Source organism: Macaca fascicularis, chromosome 10 (genome assembly GCF_037993035.2).
Source record: "Macaca fascicularis isolate 582-1 chromosome 10, T2T-MFA8v1.1".
Classification (NCBI taxonomy): domain Eukaryota; kingdom Metazoa; phylum Chordata; class Mammalia; order Primates; family Cercopithecidae; genus Macaca; species Macaca fascicularis.
The window spans coordinates 11,234,625-11,250,299 of NC_088384.1; the positions used below are offsets into that span (position 1 = coordinate 11,234,625).

General features: G+C 45.7%; 1 protein-coding gene across 50 annotated transcripts in view; it reads right to left on the minus strand.

Moving 5' to 3' along the window:
- Positions 1–15,675, minus strand: part of SGSM3 (small G protein signaling modulator 3) — a 36,180-nt gene that overhangs the window by 8,263 nt on the left and 12,242 nt on the right. For 38 of the 50 annotated variants that reach the window (XR_012418709.1, XR_012418705.1, XR_012418707.1 and 35 more), the window contains exons 2-3: positions 893–1,010; positions 25–110 (exon numbers count right to left, since the gene is read on the minus strand). Coding sequence is in view for 25 of the 50 variants with exons in the window: in XM_074003693.1 (XP_073859794.1) it covers positions 25–110; positions 893–899 (93 nt within the window). In the remaining 25 variants the exon portion in view is untranslated. The remainder of the gene's footprint in view (positions 1–24; positions 111–892; positions 1,011–15,675) is intronic. The other 12 variants (XR_012418706.1, XM_074003698.1, XM_074003697.1 and 9 more) reach the window with 1 other exon arrangement.

The window sequence follows — 15,675 nt, forward strand, 5'->3', positions numbered from 1 at the left end:
CTGGTGCCTGGCTAACTGCTGTACCTGTGTATACTTGGCCAGGATCTCCTGGGGCCATATGCTCGGAGTCAGGGCTGAGAAAGGGCCACAGGCAGAAGGTGTATGGCTTCCTAAAACCAAAGAGGACCAGGAGAACAATCAAGAAAATGCAGAGGCAGGCCAGGCGCAGTGGCTTACGCCTGTAATCTCAGCACTTTGGGAGGCCGAGGTGGGCGGATCACCTGAGGTCAGGAGTTTGAGACCAGCCTAGCCAACATGGTGAAACCCATCTCTACTAAAAATACAAAATTAGCTGGGCATGGTGGCACATGCCTGTAATCCCAGCTACTTGGGAGGCTGAGGCAGGAGAATTGCTTGAACCCAGGAGGCGGAGGTTGCAGTGAGCAGGGATCATGCCATTGCGCTCCAGCCTGGGCAACAAGAGCGAAACTCTGTCTAAAAAAAAGGAAAAAAAATGCAGAGGCAAAATTCAAGTCAGGAAATAATGCTCTCCCTGTAAGAACACCAGCATTGAAGGGACTAGCCCATCTCAAGCGTTATGGGGAGGGAAGGAGCAGAATGAAAGAAACCTCCTAGAGATCAGCAAATTTCTGGAGAAGAGGGGGAAGAAACAGCAGCACGTTACAAAACATGACCAAACTTCATCTTCCAGCCTCTTTCTCCACCTGAGGAGTGCAGATCTGCAGGCTGCAGGGCCGGAGGAGGAGAGCTGGAGAGCGGAGCTGAGAAGGAAGTTTTAATAACTTTCTCAGCCAGCCAGAAGCCTTCCCTACCATCTCCACCTCTCTTATCTGGATGGTGTTTTATGGAAAACAAACAAGCCAGCTTCCAACCCTCTGGCTCCTCTGTGAGAGCTTCACACCCCGTTTCCAAGTCCGGCCCCTGCTTCTACCTGACATTGTGCTGTGGGGCTGGCAAGTCTTCTGTAGCTCCAGGCTCGGAAGTCTCCTATCCTGCTATCTTAGAGCTGGAAGGCGCCTCAGGCTTCATCTGGTCCAGAATCATCTGCCCTGTTAGAAGAGTAAAGAGGAAAGTCATTCTATTTTTATTTATTTATTTTAGACAGAGTCTCGCTCGGTCACCCAGGCTGGAGTGCAGTAGTGTGATCTCGGCTCACTGCAACCTCTGCCTCCTGGGTTCAAGAGATTCTTCTGCTTCAGCCTCCCGAGTAGCTGAGACTACAGGGGTGCGCCACCACACCAGGTGATTTTTGTATTTTTAGTAGAGATGGGGTTTCACTACATTGGCCAGGCTGGTCTTGAACTCTTGACCTTGTGATCCCCCCACCTCAGCCTCCCAAAGTGTTGGGTTATAGGCATGAGCCACCACACCCAGCCTGAGGAAAGCCATTCTAAAACACCCTCTCTCCTACAAAGAGGAGCCCTTTCCACCCACACTCTGATTTTGCTAGCCTGGAGGCAGTGGGAACTGAAGTCTTAGCCATTGTTTAACAAGGGAAGGGAAAAAAAAAAAATCACTTTGCCCATTTTTATTTTTGTTTATTATTTTTTGAGACGGGTCTCGCTCTGTGGCCCAGGCTTGAGTGCAGTGGATCTTGGCTCACTGCAGCCTCCACCTCCTGGGCTCAAGCGATCCTCCCACGTGGCTGAGACTACAGGCATGCACCACCATGCCTGGCTAATTGTTGTATTTTTTTGTAGAGATAGGTTTTCGCCATGTTGCCCAAGCTGGTCTCGAACTCCTGGGCTCAAGCAATCAATCTGCCTGCCCTGGCCTCCCAAAGTGCTGGGATTACAGGTGTGAGCCACCATTCCCAGCAGCTATTTGTCTTTTTTTCTTTTTTGAGACAGGGTCTCACCCAGGTTGCAGTGCAGGGGCACAATCACAGCTCACTGCAGCCTTGACCTCCTAAGCTCATGGGATCCTCCCACCTTAGCCTCCCAAGTATCTGGGACTGTAGGCACACGCCACCACGCCCGGCTAATTTTTGTATTTCTTGTGGAGATAGAGTTTCACCATGTTTCCCAGGCTGGTCTCAAACTCCTAAGCTCAACAGATCCACCTGCTTCAGCCTACCAAAGTGCTGGGTTTACGAGCATGAGCCACTGCACCCAGTCAAGCCTTTTACTTGTGACCACAGAAGGAAAGGCTCTCACTATGAAAGGAAGTGGAGGTAACAATGAGGAGATGTGGCTGAAAGATTTCAAGACAAGTTACATTCCAGTTTTTGAAATCATATTTACCTAAACCTGGCACTGAAAAAAAATTTACTTTTGCCATTTTTCAGACAACGAGAGTTCAGAAATGACAGTTGTTAATCCTGGTCCATAGCAGAACCTATTCTCCATGCTATCTGCCATGGAATTCTGGTGTTGGGAATTCCAGTAAATCGCAAAGAATTAGATAAGTGAGAAGCAAAAAAGAGGAAAATCAAACCATCACTTCAAAGGAGCTATGAGAAAATCCCAGTTCTCTTTAAAGACATACAAGTATGGGGACAAAAGTAGCTCCTGTGGGCAGCCCAGCTGTGGTCCCAGCCTCTGCTCCTGCCCCAGACAAACACTGGCCAAGTTTAGGATAAAGGGAAAAGCAGAACATTCCTGAACATTCCTGACCATTATAGAGGTTTGGTGCCCAGTGGGAGAGGCGCTCCCTCCTGCTTCCAGACACGCCGCTGAGAGCCAGATGGCAGAACCTGCTTCCCCAACAGGCCGGCCATCCTGGCTGGTTGGTTCTGTGTGAAGAGAATAGAATGTTAATGTCTTTCTTCAGTGTAAAATATATGTGATACAGGGTTTACCTCAGAACTATGAGCTGGATGGAGGATTACATATTTTTACATTAAAGAGACTGAGCTACAAGTTTTAAAAAGCATGTCATGTTATCATTATACCCTTACAACACATTTATTCCTTATACAAGAGAAAATAAGCCTAGAAGAGACTGATAGTTTCCAAATGGACTCCCAAAAACTCTGCCCCGCCACACCATGCAACCCCACCTTGTGAAATGATGGACACATGGCCACCAGCTAGATGGCCCTGGGAATGGAACCCAGTGCTCTATTATGCCTCCCGCTGGCTTGGAGCCTGAGATGGCATATGGCTGTGGCAGAACCACCACGTGTCCGCCTTGGGAGGCAGTGGGCTCAGCACTCATCCTCTGCACCATGATTAAAAATAAAGACATCTCAGCCGGACGTGGTGGCTCATGCCTGTAATCCCAGCACTTTGGGAGGCCGAGGTGGGAGGATCACCTGAGGTCGGGAGATTGAGAACATCCTCGCCAACATGGTGAAACCCTGTCTCTACTAAAAACACAAAAATTAGCTGGGCGTGGTGGCGTGTGCCTGTAATCCCTGCTACTTGGGAGGCTGAGGCAGGAGAATTGCTTGAACCTGGGAGGCAGAGGTTGCAGTGAGTCGAGACGGTACCACCACATTCCAGCCTGGGTGACAGAGACTCTGTCTCAAAAGAGAATCGGATGATAAACATAGAAATAGACTGTGATAACTACAGTGCTGTGAGGAAAAATAAAGCAAGGTCAAGATGTGGAGAGTCTCAGAAGAGAGGGGATTTATATCAAGTGGTCAGGAGCAGCCTTTAAGAATAAGGGTTAGGGACACCTGAGCAAAGACCAAAAGGAACTGAGGGCTCATGGCTACCTGAGGGAAAGGAGATCCAGGGGGAAGCACCAAGTTGGGAGCACACTGGGCACGTTAAAACAGCTGCAAGGCAGCCATCAGGCTGGAGGGGCTGGGGAATGAGGAGGAAACAGTGGGAGGAAACAGCCTGAACGGTGGGAGGAGATGCAGCAGGGGGCTACCAGGCCTCACAGTGTGGTGGAGATTCTGGGCTTCATGCTCAGTGAGCTGGGAAAGTAGGGGAGGGCTCTGAGCTCTCTCTGGCTGCCTTGCAGAGGAGGTGGTGGACATAGAGGAGGCTGCTGGATTAGTCAGGGTGAAAGGTATGTTGACTTTCCTGTGGTGGGAACACTGAGAAATGGTCACATTATGGATATATTTTATCTTATTTATTTTGTTAGAGACAAGGTCCCTCTATGTTGCCCGGCTGGTCTTGAATTCCTGAGCTTAAGTGATCCTCCTGCCTCGGCCTCCCAAAGTGCTGTGATTACAGGCGTGAGCCACCACACCCGGCCAGATTCTGGATAGAGTCTGCAGGGTTTAGCTCTTTAATGCCACACACACATATAAATGTATGTAATGTATATATAAATATGCCACTTCTCCCACTGGCTCCAGAACCCAGCCGGATGTGAACTGTGAAGCTGGGTGGGCAGGTTTTTCCTGCCTCTGGTCGCTATGGAAACCTTCCTGAAAGCAGCCATCTGGGAGTTGGCAGGAGCAGCCCAGAGAGTCAGCCACGTCAGGGTGGCTGCCCTCCTGTTGTCACAGGCGTACTGAGAGGCAGAAACTTGAAAAACAGGATTGATTTAGGTACCTTTGAGGAGCTCTGGAAGGAATTTTTCAAAATTAAATGTACATACTCCCTAGTTTAATAATCCTACAATTTCCTATAAGGCAAATTTTGTTTAGAAAGCACAGAAGGCCACATCTCACTATAAACCCTGTTTTCCCACATCTGTGGGGAGGGGCAGAAAAGGTTCTGTTCATTTCCTGTGGTCTCTTCACATAGATCAGAGGGATATGGCCCCCCATTCTCTCTGCTCCTACTACCCTGTCCGGTGTCCTGTTTGCTTCACAACACAGCATGGTCGCTACCACTACACAGATGATTTTCTACAGACATTTGCCACGGAACACGAAAGCTGTAAGCAACATAAGCAAAAATACTTCTAAGAGGCCTCTGAGACGCTGAAGACTGCATTTCCTCCGTGAGGAGGGAAGAGGACACTGGAAGCTGTCGATAAAAACTCACCTAGACAGAGAAGCACAAAGTCGGGAAAGTCCAAGAAAGGCTGGAGTAAAAAAAGATTAACGTGGCTACTATAGATGCTAAGAAAGGATAAAATCAGACAATAAATGCTCAAAGAAACATGAACATTTTTTGGAAAAGGAAAAAATACATGAATAGCTTTTTCAAGGTAAGGGTACAAAATAATTGGTTTTCTTCCTGGTTTTTCTCCTTGACTTCTATTCTTCAGCACACCTCTAAAATGTATGTGGGCTCCAATCTGGCCGCTACGTGGGCAGACAGCTTGTAGAGAGACAAGTGTGGATGCTGGGAGGCAAGAGTGGCATGCAGGGGAAAGATTATGGAGAATGAGTCCAAAGTGACAGTGGAGACAAAGAGAAGTAATAGATTCAAGACACAATCAGAGGCAGAATCAACAGGCCTTGCCACACAGTTGGATGTGGGGAGAACGGGAGTGACCACAGGCAAGGCCTAGGTTTCCGGTCTGAACTCTGGGCTTCTGATGATGCCATTTCCTAATACGAGAGAAATGGGAACAAAACAGGTTTGGGGAGGGGGGAAGTTAAGAGTTATGGGGCAGGGGCTGGGCATAGTGGCTCACGCCTGTAATCCCAGCAGTGTGGGAGGCCGAGGTAGGCGGATCACCTGAGGTCAGGCGTTCGAGACCAACCTGGCCAACATGGTGAAACCCCGTCTCCACTAAAAATACAAAAATTAGCCAGGCATGGTCACAGGCACCTGTAATCCCAGCTACTTGGGAGGCTGAGGCAGGAAAATCGCTTCAGCCCGGGAGGTGGGGGTTGTAGTGAGCTGAGATTGTGCCACTGCACTCCAGCCTGGGTGACAGAGTGAGACCCTGTCTGAAAAAAAAAGAGTTACGGGGTAATTTAAATGCTCATTTAGAAATTCAAGTGGAGCTGTTAAGTAGGTGATTGCATCTATATATCTATGTTTACAGGGAGATGTCAGAGGTAGAAATGTAAATCTGGGAGTTTTTCATTCATCTATCCAACCAACAAAAAAATTTTTTTGCAACTACTGTGTACCAAACACTGTTCCATGTGTTAGAGATATAGCAGTAAAACAAGATGGACAAAGTTCCTGCTTTCAGGAACCTGCAATTTCTTCATCTGTAAAATGGAAATAATACCTTACTACTTATGAGGTTAAGTGAGAAAATGTAATACTTGTAACTATACTCAGCACATGGCATGTGCTTAATAAATGCCAGTTTTTATCAGTTACAGAAAACAGACAATATGTAAATAATTTCAGAAAAATAATACATGCCATGAAGAAAACAGAACAAGAGGTTACAAAGTGACAGGTAGGAGTGGAGGGGCTATTTTTAATTGGTGGTTGGGGAAGGCCTCTCTGAGTAAATGACTTTTCAACTCACACCAGAATAAGAAGGAGCCAGCTCTGTGAAGATCTAGAAGAATAGTGATGAGGGGGAAAGTAGCAGGTAACATTGGAAAAGGAGGCAGGAACTAGCTTATAGATGGCCCTTCCAGCCATGACAAAAACTGGAATTTTTTTTTTTTTTTTTTTTTTTTTTGAGACAGGGGTCTTGCTCTGTCACCAGGCTGGAGTGCAGTGGCATAATCTCACTCACTGCAACCTCTGCCTCCTGGGTTCAAGCGATTCTCCTGCTTCAGCCTCCCGAGCAGCTGGGATTACAGGTGCCCGCCACCGTGCCTGGCTAATTTTTGTATTTTTAGTAGAGATGGGGTTACACCATGTTGGCCAGCCTGGTCTTGAACTCCTGACCTAGTGATCCACCCGCCTTGGCCTCCCAAAGGGCTGGGATTACAGGCGTGAGCCACTGCGCCTGGCCAGTCTCCAAGGTCTTGGACCTGAGCAACTGTGCAGGTCCCATCAACTAAGACGCAGAAAGCCTGGTGAAAGCAAATTTTGGGGTTAGAAATCAAGAGTTCTGCTTTGGCTATGTTAAGTTGGGAAGACGATCAGACTCCTCAGTGGAGAGGTCAAGTTTGCACCTTATGAGCACAGAGTTCACAGACGTCAGAACTAGAAATGTAAATGTGGGAAGCGTCAGCATAGAGCAGAACTAGATGTCATTGCCAAGGAGGGAATGCAGAGTAGGGGCCCTAGGACCAAATCCTAAAACACTCCAACATTTAGAAGTTAGGCAGAAAAGGAGGCAGGAAACAACATTTGGGAACTGGCCAATGAAACAGAAGGAAAACGAGTAGTGTGTGGTGTCGTGGAAACCAACAGAAGTGAGTATTGCTAGAAAGAGTGCTCTGGTTTTAATGTGTCCCCTCCAAACGTGTTGTATTGCCAACGTGATAGTATTAAGAGCTGGAACCTTTAAGAGGTGATGAGGCCACGAAGGCCCCTCCCTCATGAATGGGATTAGGTCCCCTTCTAAAGGGGCTTGACGGAAGGAGTTGGCCCTCTTGCCCTTCCGCCATATTAGGATGCAGCAAGAAGTCCCTCAACAAACGCCTTGGACTTACAAGCCTCCCAAACTGTGAGAAATTTCTGTTCTTTAAAAATGAGCCAGCATATTCTGTTACAGCAGCACAAAACAAACTAAGACAAGGAGTGGGTGATCATCTGTGTCAATCAATATGAGGACAGAGAACTGGTCCTTGGCTTAGCAAGCTGAAGGTTGGTTGTGATCCTGAAAAAAGCTTTTAATTTTAATGGTCAAGGTGAAGGTCCAACTGGAGTGGGTTGAAGAAGGAATACAAGAAAAGTAGAATCATTAGCATGAAGACAGTATATGACTTCGACCATTTAAAAATGTATAGGCCTGGCACAGTGGCTCACACCTATACTCCCAGCTCTTTGGGTGGCCCAAGGCAGCCACCCAAATCTGACCACCCGGATCACCTGAGGTCAGGAGTTCCAGACCAGCCTGGCCTACATGGTGAAACCCCGTCTCTATTAAAAATACAAAAGTTAGCTGGGCGTGGTGGCAGGCGCCTCTTAGTCCTAGCTATTTGGGAGGCTGAGGTGGGAGAATTGCTTGAACCCACGACGCGGAGTGCAGTGAGCTGATATCGCGCCATTGCACTCCAGCCTGGCAACAGAGTGAGACTCCATCTCAAAAAAAAAAAAAAAAAAAGTAGTGAAAAGGTGAAAACAACCCAAATGTCCAACAACTGATGAATGGATAAACAAAATGTAGCATATGCAGACAATGAACTATATTATTCATCCATTAAAGGAATGAAATACTGGAATGTGCTACAACATGAATGAACCTTGAAAATACTATGCTCAGTGAAAGAAGCCAGTCACAAGGCTGCCTATATTGTATGATTCCATTTCTACGAAATGCCCAACAAAGGCAAATCCATAGACTGAAAGCACATGAATGGCTGTCAGGGGCTGAGGGAAGGGCGGATGGGAAATGACTGCTAATGGGTAATGGAGTTTTCTTTTGGGCTAATGGAGATGTTCTGGAATTAGATACTGATGATGGTTGCATAACATAGTGAATGTACTAAAAACTGGTAAATTATACACTTTAAAAGGGTCACTTTTATGGTGTATGAATTATATCTCAATTTTAAAAATGATTATAGTTTAAGTATAGTAGAACATTAGAGTAAGAAGGTATCTTCCTTGAGCTTTTTCTGAGGACCACCAGTGAAGCTGAGTACTGACAACAGTGAATTAGCTTCTCCCCATCTTGCCTTTCTTTTCCTCTGCAGAGCTGCTACTACTCCCCACCTTAAATATCCACCTCTGCAGAGATTTAATGCTTATACAAAACCAAGGAAAGAAAAAAAGTGTAAACAATTAGAAATAGCTTATCCAGACTGTGAAAAGGATCCCCTTCTCCCTCATTTGTAACTAACAGTTTCCTAACACAGCTCTGCATGAATTTGACATCTTAGCAACCTGTGAAATCAGGAACTTCCTAAGCCGCTTTAAAAAAAAAAAAAGCCTGTAATTTTCCGAGTTACTGTAACAGGTCCCCTTCCCCTGCCATAGTCTAAATAATTACTGAATAATCACTGGAAAAAAAAACTGACAACACTTTGAAACTCAGGTTTCCAAGCCACTGGTTTGGGTTGATAGTTTTTAAGGCTAAATAAAATCCCCAGGTGTCTCTCTTCATCTGGGTTGCAGTTGCTCCCTATTATCAGGAAGTATTAATACTTTTCCAAAAGCAAAAGCCACTAAAAGCAGTTTAAAGGAAAAGAGATACAAACAAGGACACCAGAAAAGTGCAGCAATTTGCAAAACAGGCTCTAGGGTGGAAAAATGCTATTTACAAATCTGCTTTTACAGATATGCCTCCATGTCTCCTGAGTTTTCACCACAGCCCAGGCATTTCGTTTCCAGGCCCGGCCAGAGCTGGGTTTGGGTGAGACACTGGCTGTCAGAGCCCAAGGATCAGAAGCACTTCTGGGCACTCAGCACAAATGCTCACAGGACCATTCTTTTCTACTGAGAATACAGTAAGATGCAAACACAAATGATAAACTTAAGTCCTTGCAGGATAAATTTCAGGGCAAAGGAAATCTCTGGATTATAAACACAGTCAATAGGCTAATCATGGCAAAGGAAGCTCTGGACTCTTGAGTCTTGTAATTACACTAACACAACTTTTTGTGTTGTGTTTTGAGACAGGGTTTCACTCTGTTGCCCAGGCTGGAGTGCAGTGGCATGATCAGAGCTCACTGCAGCCTTGAACTCCCAGGCTCAAGCAAGCCTCCCATCTCAGCCTCCTGAGTAGCTGGGACTACAGGTGTGCACCACCACACCAGGCTAATTTTTTTTATTTTTTGTAGAGACCGGATCTCACTATGTTGCCTAGCCTGGTTTCAAACTCCTGGGCTCAAGGGATCCTCCTGCCTCAGCCTCCCAAAGTGCTGGGATTACAGGCATGAGTCACACACCCAGTTGATCAGTGGTTCTCAAAATACAGAGTGTATCAGAATCACCTGGAGGGCTTCCTCAAACCCAGACAGCTGAGGCCCAGCCCCTGAATTTCTGACTCAGCAGGTGTAAGTAGGACCTGAGACTGCCTCTCCCAGGTGATGCAGATGCTTTTGGTCCGGGGAACACACTTTTTGAGAACCACTGACCTGAATTCCTCTTTGACCATTATTCTTTCAAATTCTAGCTCAGATGTGGCCTCCTCTAACAAGCCTTTCTTTCCAACTTCCATATCCCCTACTTCCTTCCCCAAAAGAATTAATCATTGTACATGCTGCTGTTGATTTCATGTGATACTATAATTTATGGACATGTGTATCTGTCCCATGTCCAGCACCTAGGCCAGTGCTGACATGTGGCAGGGGCTGTTTAGTGAATGAGCACAGCAAACTCGTAGAAGGTCCTGATGTACAACACGCTCTTTTCCTGTGCCTTGGGCTCTCTACTGCTCCCCTTGCTCATAATGCCCTCCACTTTACCTGACTTCTTCAAGGCACAGCTCAAACACTGCCTCCTCTAAGAAGCCTTCTTTGATACTCCCCCTGCCTTTAGTTTGTGTTAGGTGCCCCTATTCCTCTGGGCCCCCAACCAACCTGTCTATACATATCTTACTAAGAGCTACCATTCATTGCATGCTAAATGCCAGGGACTCAAATAAACAGAACTGAATTAAATCCTTTAGAGGTTCTTTGGCCCAGCAATTCCCGCTTCTGGAAATTTATCCTACGTGCCAGCAGAATGATCCATATACAACTTAACTCCCTATAGCACTGGTTTTGAAAACAAAATATGAGATGGCAAAATATTAGGAAACCTCAATACCCACTGATACAGGACTGTTTAATTACTGTATATCTATACAATAAAATGGTGTGCAGCTGTCACTGATAGGGGCTAAGTAAAAAAAGCAAGGAGAGTGAGAAAAATGTGAAAATGCTTGTTAAAAAGGGGAGAAATTTTCATATGAAATAAGGCTACATGTGGGGGGAACTGGGTGGCAGGGAGACTTTTACTTCATAATCTTTCTGTACCTTTTGCATTCTGAACAGTGTTATTACCTATGCAAACAAAGTTAAACATGAAAACAATTTTAAAGACCTTTAGAGAATCACAGAGCAAGAGATTAGGGTGCCCCCCATTTAAAAATGAAATGAGTATGAGGAACTTCTACAAAGTTTAGATTTTTTTCCCTAGATGACTTATTCTGTATCTATGAAATGGCCAATAATGAGTTCTATTTTCTATTTCACATATCTGCATTATTAGTGTCCTCAGTGTGAGCTAGGGCTAAAGAGTCAATCCAGCACAGCTGAAGTTCATTAAATCTAATGACTACACTGCAGTTCTTTGTGTTTTTGAAATGGAGTTTTGCTCTTGTTCCCCAGGCTGGAGTGCAGTGGCGCGATCTCGGCTCACCACACCCTCCGCCTCCCAGGTTCAAGCAATTCTCCTGCGTCAGCCTCCCGAGTAGCTGGAATTACAGACATGCAGCACCACACCCGGCTGATTTTGTATTTTTAGTAGAGACAGGGTTTCCCCATGTTGAGGTTGGTCTTGAATTCCTGACCGCAGGTGATCTGCCCACCTCAGCCTCCCAAAGTGCTGGGATTACAGGCGTGAGCCACCGAGCCCAGCCGTTTTGTTTTTGAGATGGAGTCTCGCGCTGTCACCCAGGCTGAAGTGCAGTGGCACGATCTTGGCTTACTGCAAGCTCCGCCTCCCGGCTTCACGCCATTCTCCTGCCTCAGCCTCCTGAGTAGCTGGGACTACAGGCACCCGCCACCACACCCGGCTAATTTTTTGTATTTTTAGTAGAGACAGGGTTTCACCATGTTAGCCAAGATGGTCTCGATCTCCTGACCTTGTGATCTGCCCGCCTCGGCCTCCTAAAGTGCTGGGATTACAGGTGTTAGCCATCGCGCCTGGCCTACACTGCAGTTCTTACCACACCTGACCACTCCGTATCATTTATCTGTAATCACTTCCTCCTCCTTAACACACAGTGTCTCTGGGTGTCTATGTGTCACGATCCTTTGGTTTTCCTCCCGGCTTTCTGATTCCTTCTTAGTCTCCTTTTCCAGTTCCTCCTCCTATGCCTGTTCTTCAGATGCCTTAACGTTCTGCCTTCGACTCTCCTCTAGCTCTCTGCACTCTCCTGGAGCTCCTGGTGACTCTCACAACTTCAATTAACATCTACAGGCAGATAAGTGATTTCTAGCTCCAAGATGCATTTCTCTCTGAACCTCAGATCAGCACATCCAGCTGGTGGGCAGCTCCTCCATATTCTTCCAATTTGCCGCTCTCCAAGTTAACTTATCACCTTTCCTCATGAACCTGGTCCTCCTTCAGTGGTTCTATTGCCATTACAACCTGCCTACCCACTTTCTCCAGGCAGGACTTGGGGGTCATGTTTAATGGATTCATTTTTCCATCTTCACCCCTCAACTATTTGGCCTTTCCTAATGTTTTTGAAGCCTCCCTTTCTCTTACAACCTGCTGCTACTTTCTAGTTGGGGCCGTAGTCATTTTTCACCATCATGATTATTATACATCTCTCAACTGGAATCTCTGCCTCCGCTCTCCCTCCATCCACTCTCTACCCTGCAGCCACAGAAATTCTTTCAAAATGCAACTGACCATTTCCCTCCTTTAAAACCTTCCCTTTGCTTTAAAGTCCAAATTAGTTAACTTGGTTTATAAGACCCTGCATGACCTAGCAGCCCCGCTACTCCCTGCAGCCTCATCTATGAACACCTGCCTCACACTTGCCTCCAACGCACATTTTATGCTTTGGCAATGTTATCCTGGAACCCACCTGTGTTCTCTCAGAATGCTGCTAAATACAGCAATTACTCAGCAGTATGTAAAGACAGCCTTGAGGCCTGGACCCCACCAAACTCCAAGATGAAGCAGCTAGTGGCACAAAACTTCTAGAACTCACTCCCCCTCCGGTTACCCTAGTAATTTTTGTTGATCATTTATGTCACCCTTTATGACAAGGACATCTGAGGTGAACATCCATAGTATCATACACATTTCTCAGCTGCCTCCCCCAAAACTGGCATCAGCAGAAGAGCAAAGTAACTCTAAGAATCACACTCTACCTTGAACTCCACTCCTGCTACAAGGTTTGCAGCTGGGTCTGCTTACCCTTCCCTGAGTCAATATTTTCTTTGTGACAGAGATAGAGTGTTCCTGTAGACGGGACTTAGGTGTGACTGTGTAAGGGAGAACACAGACTGGAGACATATATCAGGGAAACAGGAACCTCAGCCTAGAATTCAGCACACCAGGTATGCGTGTGCCCTTCCTGCAGAGGAGTTAAACTCAGCTGCCCTTCGCGGACTTGCTCCCACTCAAAACCGTGCCCAGCTCCTCTAGTTCTTCACATCAAGTAATCAATCATCCACAGTCATCTGGTCACTTACCTGAGTCCCTCCCTGGATGATTCCTTTAATATTTATGGCCTAGCAGTTTCTGGAAAGGATAAGGAAAGCAAAAGCAAGGTAAGTGCATGGACCTTCTGTCATTCCCACTACCAGGGGTGGGGGATAACCACCCCCTCAGAAGTAGAAGGGAAATAAATACCAGTTAAGGCAACTCAGCTTTCAGATAGCTCTGAAAAACAGCAGACAAGAGTTTTTGAGGAAAATAAAGCTCCTTAAGGGCTGACTGGCAAAGAAGGCCACTGAGAAATTTATATTGAAAGTTTTATATTAACATAGGAGCTTAGGGCACTTAAGAGGATATTATAAATATAGTTAACAAAGTTGCTATTTTTCATATAATTAAACGACAGAGGTCAACAAACTATCTCATCTTTACGTCATTTATTTGTCATTACCATCTATATAATTACCAGAAATGTTTCATTTGCAGATATGAACATAGCTATATAACATTACCCTAAAGAATGGTAATTGTATTATACTAGAGTATATACAGTATTGTAGAGTATATATGCTATTATACTCTGTGGCACTGAGCAGATGGAGGTATTAGAAGGAAACCTATGAAAGAAGGAAAAATATGTATTAAGCATTCATCACACGCTAAGCACATTCACAGGCCTTATCCCCATTTTACACCTGAGAAAACCAGGGATCAGAGAGCTTAAGCATCTTGCCCATATCAAACAGGACTGACCCCTCAGCAGTCTCGCTATACTACACTGACTAGCACAACTCTAGTTAACTTTGCAGGACAATTTCCAGAAAAGATCATGAAACTGTGCATGTGCAAGAACAAAGTATCTTGACCTGGGATGACCTAGTGGGAGTCAGCCAGATTTAAGACACAAAGCAACTATATTAATTTTTTGTGTGTGAAAATTCAAAATTAAACAGATAAATTAGGAGAGAATTCTTATAAGAGCAAACAAACTTCTCTAACAGATCTGCACCTATATTTAGAGACCATTAACTTCTTTAGTACTGGGGTGCAGGGCAAAGGGACTTACACAAAGTCATGAATTATAGAGTTAGAAGGATCCTGTGGGTTCATCTCTCATATTTTTTAAAAAAAAGAAACAAGGGCCAGGCACACTAGTTCACATATGTAATCCCAACAATCTGGGAGGCTGAGACAAAAGGATTGCTTGAGGCCAGGAGTTCAAGACCAGCCTGGGCAACATAGCGAGACCTCATCTCTAGTTGTCTTTTTATTAAAAAAAAAAAAAAAAAAAAAGAGAGAGAGAGAGAGAGAAAGAAAGAAACAAACTTGCCAGGCGCGGTGGCTCAAGCCTGTAATCCCAGCACTTTGGGAGGCCGAGACGGGCGGATCACGAGGTCAGGAGATCGAGACCATCCTGGCTAACACGGTGAAACCCCGTCTCTACTAAAAAATACAAAAAACTAGCCGGGCGAAGTGGCGGGCGCCTGTAGTCCCGGCTACTCGGGAGGCTGAGGCAGGAGAATGGCGGGAACCCGGGAGGCGGAGCTTGCAGTGAGCTGAGATCCGGCCACAGCACTCCAGCCTGGGTGACAGAGCGAGACTCTGTCTTAAAAAAAAAAAAAAAAAAAGAAAGAAACAAACAAACTTGGACTAAAGAGGTCAAACGACTGATTTAAAGCAGCATAGCCAGACCAGAAGTCTCTGATTTATACTATTCTAATCTGAAACCGAATCAAAAACTTGGAAACAGCATAGAGACAGGCCCATTGGATTACATTCGGATCAGCATCATTATCAACAGAAATCCCAGAAGATATGTCACATGAGGTTGTCCTCCTACTGCTGTGAACCTTAGGGTTAAGCAGACCATATCTTTATATTTATTTCATACTTAATAATGCTGATTTCAACAATCAGGTCCACATACTTCATTCCTACATTGTAAAAGTTACACAACCATCTGAACTAACCATGAATTAATGACAACTTTTTGCCTCACCTAGCCCCATTTAAGTTCCTCTTGGCTGGGAGAGGCTTATACCTGTGATCCCAGCACTCTGGGAGGCCAAGGCAGGTGGATTGCTTGAGTGCAGGAGTTCAAGACCAGCCTGGGCAACATGGCAAAACCCCATCTCCACTAAAAATACAAAAAAAAACCCCAAAATTAGCCAGGCATGGTGGTGTGCGCCTGTAGTCCCAGCTACCTAGGAGGTTGAGATAGGAGAATCACCTGGGCCCGGGAGGTCGAGGCTGCAGTGGGCTGAGATTGCACCACTGCACTCCAGCTTGGGCAACCTGAGTGAGACCCGGTCTTGAAGAAAAAAATTGTTCCTCTGCTTTTTCTGCTCACGTTCCTCCTGGACACAGTTAGGAACAAGCCACATGCTATTTATCTTCACGGTTGCTCAGCAGCCTTCATTCATCTCTAATTGACTTTACATCGTATTTCCTTCAGTGATACTTTCAAATCATTCTCATAATTCTTCTGATACCCAACTACTCT